This window comes from Hyla sarda, chromosome 1 (assembly GCF_029499605.1).
Source record: "Hyla sarda isolate aHylSar1 chromosome 1, aHylSar1.hap1, whole genome shotgun sequence".
NCBI lineage: Eukaryota > Metazoa > Chordata > Amphibia > Anura > Hylidae > Hyla > Hyla sarda.
This window is the reverse complement of record NC_079189.1, coordinates 583,933,089-583,946,081: the sequence shown is the minus strand read 5'-3', so window position 1 is coordinate 583,946,081 and position 12,993 is coordinate 583,933,089. Positions and strand designations below refer to the sequence as shown.

The following is a 12,993-nucleotide window of genomic DNA, read 5'->3' as shown; positions in this document are numbered from 1 at the left end:
AACTAATCTCCTATACAAAGTGATTGCGGGAGGATCCGACCGCTGGGACTTCTTGCGATCTCCTGTACAGTGCAGGAAGCGGGGGTCGATACGCGCCCTACATTCATCTCCATTAGGGGATAAATTGTCCTACATTACTTGGGGGACAACTGGCCTCTGTTCTCATGATAGCTGGGGGCCCCCGAAGATAGTAATGGTAATAACTCCCAGCCAACAGCTGTCCGGGCATGCATGGAGTTGTAGCTTTGCAACATCTGGAGGGTAGCAATTTGAAAACCACTTCTCTACAGGGTACTATGGCACCACATTCTAGCCAAGTCTACAGGAAGGCTTGTACTGTACATGTAAAGATATATACCAAGAATCTATATAATCTATAATCAAGTAAAGTTGCCAGAAATAATAACAACAGGAAATTAAGGCAACTCCTTATACTCATCTTCTATCCTTAGAAATGTAGGTTAAAGTTCTTGCCCTCCCCTCCATGACTGTCATAAATAAGTCATGACATCAATTATACATGCAAATGAAGTCAGCTTAACCTCCCCATAAATAATGCCGCCACTTGTGATTTATTTATTCACTCTTACATTCGAAAAAAATACTCCAAATAAAATCCATCACGCCATATCTGTAAGAGAAGGACATAATGCACTTTTTATAAGGGATGGAATGTGGATCATTATTTTTTAGGAAATCTCTTGTATAATGGATGTTAATTGTTAGAGAAATAGTAAACCTAGAGAGGTAGGAGAAAAAGGGAAAGCACGTCACATTCGGAATCTGGGGGAGACCTAAGGCTTTATTTTCCTATCGGTCATCACTCTCAATTGGCATTATTTAAAGGGGTTCCTACTTTCTACAATCACAAAGATTTCCAAGAGTAGTGTCGGCAAGAGGAAGTGCGTCATCACGCACAAAACGGCTGCCCTGAACGCCTCTGCCATCCGTACCATCCCCTGCTTTATCTTGTCGTCATGGCCCGTTTGTGAATAAATAAAGATGAATATTGCCATTGTCCGGGTGAGTGCCACTTTCATTCTACTTAGATTTATACCGTAAGAAGCTGCATCATGCTTTGGGCTCAGTGGGTGTTCCCTGTGATGCATGCTCGTCAGAGAAGGAGTATAGATAAGAAGATTTTTTCCATGGCAAAGTAAGAAGGGGCTATAAAGTCAGCTGCCAGAGGAAGAAGGAAACTGATTTTGTTTACCTCAGTTGATTTACCACCAGTTGATTTAATAAAAAATAGCTTTTCACCAGAGTACCCCTTTAAGCAGCAGCGCACATGCTCGACAACTGGGACTTCGGATCCCATAGACCAGTGTTTCCCAACCAATGTGCTTCCAGCTGTTGTAAAACTACAACTCCCAGCATGCCCGGACAGCCGAAGGCTGTCCGGGTATGCTGGGAGTTGTAGTTTTGCACCATCTAGAGGCACCCTGGTTGGGAAACACTGCTATAGACAGTGTGGGCAGAATGGAGTGGTGACTGAGCATGACCATTCATTCACCTGGGGGATTATTTCCATTATCTCCACTGTTTTGACTAGAGGGACCCCCACCTACAGGTTAGTTAGCAGCTTTCCTGTGAGTAAAAAATAATTATTAATCTTTGATAACCCTTTAGAAATTATATCCTTGGTCAGTGTCCTCAGGAAAGCTGGCAATCACTGGTGCCTACTGGGGGTCAGGATTGAGGGAGAGAGAAACTGACTCAGTTAAAGGGGTACTCCGGTGGAAAACTTTTTTTTTTTTTTTTTTAAATCAACTGGTGCCAGAAAGTTTAACAGATTTGTAAATGACTTCTATTAAACAAAAATATTTACCCTTCCAGTACTTTTTAGCAGCTGTATGCTACAGAGGAAATTCTTTTCTATTTGAATTTCTTTTTTGTCTTGTCCACAGTGCTCTCTGCTGACACCTGATGCCCGTATCAGGAACTGTCCAGAGTAGGAGAAAATCCCCATAGCAAACCGGACAGTTCCTGATACGGGCATCAGGTGTCAACAGAGAGCACTGTGGACAAGACAAAAAAAAATTCAAAAAGAAAAGAATTTCCTCTGTAGCATACAGCTGCTAAAAAGTACTGGAAGGGTAAAGATTTTTTAATACAAGTCATTTACAAATCTGTTTATCTGTCCGGTACCAGTTGATTTAAAAAAAAAAAAAAAAAAAAAGTTTTCCACGGGAGTACCCCTGTAAAGACCCCTGTAGGACGTCTTTCCTGTTTAGAAGAAGTGGCTGATTTCCTTTCTGATTCATGGCTCTTCTTTTTTTGTGCTTATGCAGTTACCTTTCTGTCTTCGAGATGTTGCGAGCAGACCCGTGGGCCCCCATGGTCTTTAGGGCCCGGTCACAAGCAAGACTGCTGCATTCCCTGTAACAACGCCACTAGGAATGGATACAGAAAGCATATCGTAAAATCGTATAATAGTTGCCCAGTTCGCGAGGAACCAAAAGCTCTTACTGCATTCTACAAATTGTTGCCAGGGAAGGATTTACCGATCCCACATCTGCAGAATAGATTTCAATGTATGCATTCATTCTCTAGTCACAGAATTTCCAGGCCAATCATAATTTGTAATTTAAGCTGAAATTTATTGGCAAATATTCTTCCTGTTCAGTAATAAATCTATTAGTTCAGTCTTGTAATGAAATGTTCCTCCCGGGGGCCTGTAATCCTCCTGACACCAGTGATTTTCTATGTATATGTGTGATCATGGCCAATTATTAAGGTCTCGCTACTCGGCTGTAGAGTTCTGTACAGTCTGTCACAACCTCTTCAAGCAGAACCTCTAATGTTCTGCATTATTAATGTGAGATCATGTGTGCAGGGCGGGTAACGGCATCTGGGGTTTTAATAAAAGTATATTCCAGAGCTGCCAAATTCTGGAAACGCTCCACACACTGATATGGGAAAGTGCTCAGCTGGAACAGATGTTTCATTGACTTTCCCAAGAATTGGGTAGTTTCGATTAGCTTTTGAAGTGTCACCTCAGCCCCTAGAGGGTTATCACCTTGCAAAAAATTGTGTCAAAATTTCCAATGAAAAATACATAATTGGGGGGAACTATTCATTTAAAGTCATGACGACTGGTGCCAAGCCATTGGCTGTCTAATGTGCGTGCATCTTATCTGGCTTCGTTGCAGGTGTAGATGTCTATTGAAATTCAATTTGTCTCCTATTGCCCTCAATGTGTCTGTCTAGACATTCACATATAATGATCTGAACAGAGCAGAGTACTGGAGGAAACCTATTCAAGACTCCATAATCACAGATCAGCCGTAATAGTGTGTAGGTCCCCCATATGCTCTGGCCTGTCAAGGCCTGGACTCCACAAGATCTGTAAAGGTGTCTAGTGGTATCTGAACATCTGCATCCGATCCTATAAGTCCTTTGAGTTGTGAGGTGCGGCCTCTATGGATTGTTCTTGTTTTTCCAGCACATCCCACTGATGCTCAATCAGAATGAGATCTGCTGGATTTGGAGGCCAGGTCATCCACATGATGCCAGGACTCAAGGTCTCCCAAAAGGACAATGCGTAGAGCATTACACGACCTCTGCAGGCTTTTCTTCTTCCCATAGTACATCTTGGTGCCATTGATTCCCCAAGAAAGTGAAGCACATGCACCTGTCCATCCACATAATGTTAAAAAGAAAGGTGATTCTTCAGACTATGCCGCCTTCTTCCATTGTTCCATGCTTCAGTTCTGATGCTCATGTGCCCATTGTAGGCACTTTGTGGTGAACAGGGATAAGCACGGCCACCGTGCTCAGTCTGCCGCTACATGGCCCCATACCCAGCCATTTGCTTTGCAGCAGATGTTCTATGTGATTGGACCAGACAGACTAGACTTCAACCCCACACACAACGGTGAGTATCGGGCCCAGATAACCCTGTTGCCAGTTCACAGGTTGTTCTTTCATGAACACTTTTGGTAGGTACTAATTACTTAAAGAACACATCACAAGATTAGCCTTTCTGTAGATTCTCTGAGCCAGTTGTCTAGATGCCACAGTTTGGCCCTTGTTATAGTCACTTCCGACACATCAACTTTGAGAACTGACTGTTCAGTCAACAGGAATTATAAATGACACATGGTAGGTGAGAGGCCCTCCCATACATATTTCTTTGGGGCCCATCTTCAAGTTATACCTTTAGACCCCAGTATAAGCAGCTCTCAATCAAGTCAGGATTTAAACAATTTAAACCCTATGGAGTATTTTGCCCTTGGGTTTGAACCCACCGTTGTGTTTTCCAATCCCCTCTTCTTCTTACTTTTCATACAGCTATTTGATTGGCTGCGTAGGCACAAAATGTCATTGGAAGGAAAAAGAAGACGACCCCAATGGGGATGGGAGGATGTGATAGTAAAAGTGGAGGGGTGATGAGTATGTGGGCTTTTTTATTTTCACTGTGCAGAAAGACCAATAACAAAAATGTATTTTACCCCTAAAACACACACAAATAACCCCTTGGGTGCCAAAATTGTGCCCATCTTGGTTTCCCAGAGAAGATGTAGCTGAATACACTTTTTGACAACTGAACAGAAGATGACTCAAAGACTTGCATAAAACTCTAAAATTCAGACATCACAAACGTTGCAAGAGATGTTTACAGCTTGCTAGAGCAGCTGGTCACTGAAGCATTTATATGGCTGCTGTCAGGTCAGTGACCATACAGAATTCTCACATCATCGGATGATAAGCGGGGAGAGAGACGCCCCAGGATGCATCCTGACAGCCACTGGGGACAGTGCTCTTCTTGGCACATTCTCAGGACAAGCTCAGAACAGGAAAGAAGTTTCAAGATCCTGTGAATTGTTTTCTCCAAAGCGCATTAGCCAAAAAGACCTACAGGGTCACCCAGAAGAGAAAAGACTGATAATTCACAGACGTTGTTTTCTTCTGTTATTTAAGGGAAGCGAACATGGTTTGGCCAGTGCTAGACGTGTTTATTATTTAGAGAAACAATGTGGCGTTAATCCCATTGCGAGCGGCTATTTATCATCTTCATCGCGGTCTTATGTTTCATAACATAGAGAACAGACAATACATTCCGGTGAAGGACACATTGCCAAAGCCAGAGTGATAAAATACAGATACCAGGCTGCAGTTACACTGGGGCAATCGTGTTGACCTCATTGGAATTCTTAATAATTTTGATGGTTTAACAGGAATCGCTCTTTAGAGAATGGAGTATTTTTAGACTTCTCAAGGCTATTTAATGGGTTAGACATTGACTTACAGAGTAGCTAACTACCTATAAGTGAGTGGTGTAGGGAAATACCTTATCGCTACGTGACGCCAGGGCACTGTTATCCTATACATGGTCCGAGGTTGGAGACAGCTGGGCCAGACATAGGGAGTAAAGGAACACAGCGACGTCAGGTTACGCATAACTGTCTTTACTGAGCAGGGTGCAGATGGTATTACATTGACAGTGTGGTACATAGTGAGAAGATGCAGCGTAACCCCTGGGAGCCCTGTTGCCTTGCTGGGACTTGTGGTGCTTTGACCCAATGAATTCATACTGACTTGAGAGAATTGAAGATTAATCCTGGTAGCTAGGGTTCTGTCAAGGTCCTGTAGCTTTCTCCACCAGGGCGTGAACTTTCACCATGCAGGTGATCCTTGCAGAATGACCGGATAAGATAGGTTTGATCTGAGCCTTCCTTAGAGCTTCTCCACAAACCTCACACCTTTACCACACTTGTGCTCAGACTAAGCACTAGGATAGACTGGGGTAACTCCTCCTCCACTACACTATATGGACAAGAATTTAGGGGTTCCCATTGGCAGGCAGGGTCACATGGGGTGCACTGCTCCTCTACCTAAAGGGGTACTCCACTGCTCAGCGTTTGGAGCAAACTGTTCTGAACGCTGGAGTCAGCGCCGGGAACTCGTGACGTCATAGCCCCGCCCCATCATGACGTCATGCCCCACCCCCTCAATGCAAGTCTATGGGAGGGGGCGTTATGTTCATTTAGAGCTTTATCATTGGCTTCTCAACAGCCAACCAGCACCTTGCACTGCATTAGGGAGAACTCCAAAACATCTATCTGCAGATGGGTGTCTCTTCCTTATGGGGGAGCCTCTAGTTTGGCTATTATTCTTAGTTATGCTTCAAGGCTCTTTCATGGGTTGAATACTGGCTAAAAGGGTAGACAATGAGTAAAGTGAAGATCTTGAGCCCCCTAACCCCCTCCAACCTGCTTTCAGCCAGTAGAGGTGGTAAAAAAGCCAAAAACAGATAATTGGGCTGTCTTATGTCATTTTCTTGCCTCTGAGTTAATGGTAATACCGTAATATTAACCAAGTAGCTGTTAGTTTTAGGGTTCCTGACCATCTCCAGCAGCTGTAAGCAGGTCAGAGGGGGCCATGAGGCACAGGTGGGACATTTTATCTGTCTGGCATTTATGGCATATCTTGTGGATATGCCATAAATGCCCAAATAGTAATACCCATTTTATTTTTATACATTTACATATTTTGGGTGTTTTCCCCCTATTCATGTGACAATAGAGCACATATTCTGTCCATTTTTCTGAATTATTATCACAAGTATTACGCTTGCTGTGCACATGTAATGTTGCCATATGCTTGTCTAGACGTGCACCAATCTCCCTATAACCATCTACACTCAGCATAGACGAGCAAGTCACCGCCTGATTCCCGGGCAGCAGCCTATTTGTCCTAGGAAGTAAGCCCTGTTCTTGTTGATCTCTGAAAATCTTCTATTGGGGGACAGTCAGAATACAGTTCGAATAGTAAAATATATTTTAATCCTTTATTATAAATTTCTTTAAAATGCTATCAACAATCTGTAGTGTAGTTAATGTGTTTTGGAGGACACGTGTCCTTAATCGTGGCCCAAAAAAATGTAATTCATGACTGCGAGCAGACCTGTCTAAAAGCGTGTTGATTACATTACTTTAACAGATTAATGTTAGCATTTTAAAGAATTTTTTAATTAATGAATAACATTTTATTATTTCTCGTATATCTGCAATGTCTTAGTTTTTTTTATCAGACACATTTTTTTTTTTGGGGGGGGGGGGTGTCATGGTGTGTATCAGTATAGGCGTGTAAATGTGGCGTTTGTGCTCCCCCCCTTTTCCCCTTTTTTTCATTACAAGTCACATGATTTTTTTTTTAAATAGAAGTAATTTACAAATCTGTTAAACTTTCTGGCACCAGTTGATTTAAAAAAATCCACACACAGAGGTCTATGCTAGTAAGCATCCTAAAAAATCAAGTAAAAAAAAATTGCAGATGTTGCCACTTTGAAAAAATTGCCCCAAGCCAAAAAAAAGTAGGACTGTACAACTGACTTTAGCATGAACTGTTCTGTTATACTTCAGAAGACTAGATAAGCAGTACTATACAACTGACATTAGTATGAACTGGTCTGTTATACTGCAGGAGACTAGATAAGTAGGACTGTACAACTGACATTAGTATGAACTGTTCTGTTATACTTCAGAAGACTAGATAAGCAGTACTATACAACTGACATTAGTATGAACTGGGTCTGTTATACTGCAGGAGACTAGATAAGTAGGACTATACAACTGACATTAGTATGAACTGGTCTGTTATACTTCAGAAGACTAGATAAGTAGGACTGTACAACTGACATTAGTATGAACTGTTCTGTTATACTGCAGGAGACTAGATAAGTAGGGCTATATTACTGACATTAGTATGAACTGTTCTGTTATACTGCAGGAGACTAGATAAGTAGGACTATATTACTGACATTAGTATGAACTGGTCTGTTATACTTCAGGAGACTAGATAAGTAGGACTATACAACTGACATTAGTATGAACTGTTCTGTTATACTGCAGGAGACTAGATAAGTAGGGCTATATTACTGACATTAGTATGACCTGTTCTGTTATACTGCAGGAGACTAGATAAGTAGGACTATACAACTGACATTAGTATGAACTGTTCTGTTATACTGCAGGAGACTAGATAAGTAGGGCTATATTACTGACATTAGTATGACCTGTTCTGTTATACTGCAGGAGACTAGATAAGTAGGACTATACAACTGACATTAGTATGAACTGTTCTGTTACACTGCAGGAGACTAGATAAGTAGGGCTATATTACTGAAATTAGTATGAACTGTTCTGTTATACTGCAGGAGACTAGATAAGTAGGGCTATATTACTGACATTAGTATGAACTGTTCTGTTATACTGCAGGAGACTATATAAGTAGGCTATATTACTGAAATTAGTATGAACTGTTCTGTTATACTGCAGGAGACTAGATAAGTAGGACTATACAACTGACATTAGTATGAACTGTTCTGTTATACTGCAGGAGACTAGATAAGTAGGGCTATATTACTGACATTAGTATGAACTGGTCTGTTATACTGCAGGAGACTAGATAAGTAGGGCTATATTACTGACATTAGTATGAACTGTTCTGTTATACTGCAGGAGACTAGATAAGTAGGGCTATATTACTGACATTAGTATGAACTGTTCTGTTATACTGCAGGAGACTAGATAAGTAGGGCTATATTACTGACATTAGTATGAACTGGCCTGTTATACTGCAGGAGTCTAGATAAGTAGGGCTATATTACTGACTTTAGTATCAACTGTTCTGTTATACTGCAGGAGACTAGATAAGTAGGGCTATATTACTGACATTAGTATGAACTGTTCTGTTATACTGCAGGAGACTAGATAAGTAGGCTATATTACTGACATTAGTATGAACTGTTCTGTTATACTGCAGGAGACTAGATAAGTAGGGCTATATTACTGACATTAGTATGAACTGTTCTGTTATACTGCAGGAGACTAGATAAGTAGGGCTATATTACTGACATTAGTATGAACTGTTCTGTTATACTGCAGGAGACTAGATAAGTAGGGCTATATTACTGACATTAGTATGAACTGGTTTGTTATACTGCAGGAGACTAGATAAGTAGGGCTATATTACTGACTTTAGTATCAACTGTTCTGTTATACTGCAGGAGACTAGATAAGTAGGACTATACAACTGACATTAGTGTGAACTGTTCTGTTATACTGCAGGAGACTAGATAAGTAGGGCTATATTACTGACATTAGTATGAACTGTTCTGTTATACTGCAGGAGACTAGATAAGTAGGGCTATATTACTGACTTTAGTATCAACTGTTCTGTTATACTGCAGGAGACTAGATAAGTAGGACTATACAACTGACATTAGTATGAACTGTTCTGTTATACTGCAGGAGACTAGATAAGTAGGACTATATTACTGACATTACTAAAGAGAAGAAAGTAAACAAACTTTTATTCATGGTTTTCTGCACAGTATATACATGCGTGTATGTGCAAGTACCTCTCTGTATCCCCATACTTGCTGAGATGTTAGAGATTTCTTGCACGTATATACACTATATATATATATATATATATATATATATATATATATATATATATATATATATATATATATAGATGTGAATTAGACTTCAGCCTTTACCTGTAGTGTTAGTAGAAGCTGCCAAGACTTCTTTACTATAGGAAGAGTTTCACGGTCACAGATTCCATTCACTACATCCACTTAGGAGACAGAGGGCGTATTCAGTATTAATGTCCTTTCCAGGCAAATAAAGCGGTGAGATTTTTTTTAGACTTTTTTTTTTTCCAGTGGAAAATTCGAGTTTCTTTCAATAATAACTATACAACTTAAAGATATGTCATTATGCTTCATTGCTGAAAACCCTGAAGTCTCTGTGCCTCAGACCTATAAAATGATATCCCCTCCCCAAATAATAAATATAATAGTAGTATTATTATTATTATTAATAGCAATAATAATAATAACTATACTTATTTTCTGTATGGAAATCAAACGTCCCCAAAAGACCACCCTCTTATGTGATTTTGTGTCAGATTTTCAGTCTACCATACATTATGCATAGTGGCCATATTCATGAAGAAGACAATCTTTACCGTGCAGTTTTGGGCGGTCTTCGCGAAGAGTTTTCACTGTATACCAGGGCAGCATGCTTTATCCTTGACAAACTTGGAACAGATTTAATAATCCTGTCTAATATTTAGACAGTGTAATCTAAGACCAGGTGGTCTGAAGATGCGCCAAAACTTATCACAGTTTCTCACGCCGTATGATGAGTTTGGCATCTTGTTGTAAGACATATTTGTTGTCTGACTTTGTACTCGATATATAGTGCCAAATTTATGCCACAGTCCTGGCACTCTGTGTCACCTTTCAAATCATACTCCCTTTCTGCGATATCTCACCCCTTTGCCAAACAATAGGCAAAAAGAGTTCTAAAACACAAAGTTCTTACATGGCATGTACACATTTTGGCACATTTGGAATAGTTAATCTGCCCCCATGTTTTCCCACCATTAGAAGTGATGGCTATTGCTAGGCCAGTGTTTCTCAACCAATGTGCCTCCAGCTGTTGCAAAACTAAAACTCCCAGCATATCTGGACAGAATAATTTTTAATTTTAATTCTGAAATTTAGCAGTTTCCATTCTGGCCACTAGGTCTAAAACTAAGCTAAGACTTCCTGTTCTGCATAGATCATTTCCCAGTAAGCAATCTGTAGAGTAGCCACTAAAAAGGTCAGAGTGAATGCTCAGTGAAAGGCTCTGCATCAGGATTGGGTTCCTGCAGAATCCATTAAAAAACTTTGGGGGCGGTAGTAAGGTTGTTGTGGGTAGGAGCGGGTGGTCACAGAACATACAGTAGGTCCCACAAAAGTCCCGCAAAGAAATGGCACAAGGGGGTGATGAAATGGCTCAAAGGGGGTGATGAAATGGCACAAAGGGGGTGATGAAATGGCACAAGGGGGTGATGAAATGGCACAAAGGGGGTGATGAAATGGCACAAAGGGGGTGATGAAATGTGATGAAATGGCACAAGGGGGTGATGAAATGGCACAAAGGGGGTGATGAAATGCCACAAGGAAGGGGGCGATGAAATGCCACAAGGGGGCGATGAAATGGCACAAAGGGGGTGATGAAATGGCACAAGGGGGCGATGAAATGGCACAAGAGGAGCAATGAAATGGCATAAGCACCGATGAAATGGCACAAGGGGGCGACGAAATGGCACGGGGGGGGGGGGGGGTGGAATGTTTAAAAACTGTGTGCCTCCAATTCATGCGAATGAGACAGGTCCTTATCCATTGTTGTCTCTGGCCCATGGGTTCTGCTGTAAAGCGTCTTACTTAATGCTGTTAAAACAGCACAGACAAGATGGATGTACAAAAAATCTAAAAAATTACAAGCAGAAAATAGAAACTGATTAGAAGAAAAGAACATGTTTCAGTATCAGACTCTCATCAGAAAAACAAAAAACTAGGGGGGACACTGATCCCTTCGATGAATCTACAGAAATGTGAATTAATTTCAGGCTCATATTATTGTTCTTGTGTGAATTGTAGAACACTTTTTGGGTTTTGATCACAATGTACTCAATGAGTATCTTCTTTCTCTCTACTTTTAAGGCAGCTGAGACTGACAACTTTCAGGAACAAGAAGCGGTGGATGATACCAAGGGCCTCTGTAGAAGTCCAACTCTAGGGAACAGTCTTCTCAAGTACCGCAGTAGATCACAAGGTATGTAGTATTACATGAACCAAGTAGTTTCCTTTTCATCTTACCAGATTATAGCAATGGATAGGTAGACCAGAAGGGAATTAATCAGTGTATAATGTTTACACAAAACTTGTATATACTGGTTAACATAAAGCTGTCACTCAATGCCAAGAAGCTGCTGCAAAGGCAAACTAACTGTTAGATAGCATAAAAAAACTGTAGTCCAACTATAATTCTGAATACAACCTGGGGGTCCATGTGATGACATTTCTCTTCACCCATATCCTAGTTTTATGTACACTATATGGACAAAGGTATTCACCTCCAGTAGCTTTTATGACACCCCATTTTAAATCCATCAGTCCCCATTTGTAGGTTTTTCACTCTTCTGGGAACAATTTCTTCAAGATTTTGGAGGTGTCTGTGGGAGTTTTTGTCCATTCATCCAATATGTCAGGTCAGACACTGATGTTGGGTGAGAGGGTCTGGCTCACAGTATCTGTTGTAGTTCATCCCAAAGATTTGGATGTGGTTTAGGTCCGGGCTCTATATTGCTAGACCCCCCCCCCCCCATTCCATACCTTTTATGGACTTTGTTGTATGCTAAATTTCTTGTTATGCTAAAGCATTACGATTTTTCTTCACTGGAACTAAGGGACCTAGGCCGCAACGCAACCCCATAGCATTTTCTTACTCTATCAAACTGTACAGTTGGCACATTGCCATCAGGAAGGTAACGTTCTCCTGGCCTTCACCATTTCCAGACTCCTCTATAAGATGTCAGATAGAGAAGTGTTACCAATCACTCTATAGAATGTTTTCCCTCTGGTCCAGAGTCCAGTGGTGGCTTTTCACCGCTCCATTCTACACTTGGCATTGTGCTTGGTGATGTAAGGCTGGCATGCAGCTGCTCGCCCATGGAAACCCATGCCATGTAGCCCCCGGTGGGCACAATTTTAGTACTGATTTTAATGGCAGATGAAGTTTGGTCTTTGCAGTTATGGAGTCAGCAGAGCATTGGTGACTTGTATGCTATATGGTCCTCAGCACTCGGTGACCCCGCTCTGTAACTTTATGTTGTCTCCACTTTGTGGCTTTGGTTCCTTAATGCTTCCACTTCTTAATAGTATTGCTCGTAGCTGATGGTGGAAGACGTGTAATATAAGGAGGGAAGGGATTTCAGGAACTGACTTGTTTCAGCGGTGTCTCCTATTACCGCACCACACGAGTATCTGAGCTAAATGGAATGGCCCATTCTATCACTAATGTTGGCAAAGGCGACGTCATTGGCAAGGGATGGATTTTATACACCTGTGGTAATGGGGCTGAATGAAACACTTCATTAGGTTTGAGGTGGGGGCCCAAGACCCTTGTCCATATAGTGTATCTC

General features: G+C 41.2%; 1 protein-coding gene across 1 annotated transcript in view; it reads left to right on the top strand.

Annotated features, from left to right (window-relative positions):
• PDZD2 (PDZ domain containing 2) overlaps positions 1-12,993 on the top strand; it is a 412,983-nt gene that overhangs the window by 296,029 nt on the left and 103,961 nt on the right. Inside the window, exon 8 of the mRNA XM_056545144.1 lies at positions 11,513-11,624. Within this exon, the coding sequence (XP_056401119.1) occupies positions 11,513-11,624 (112 nt within the window). The remainder of the gene's footprint in view (positions 1-11,512; positions 11,625-12,993) is intronic.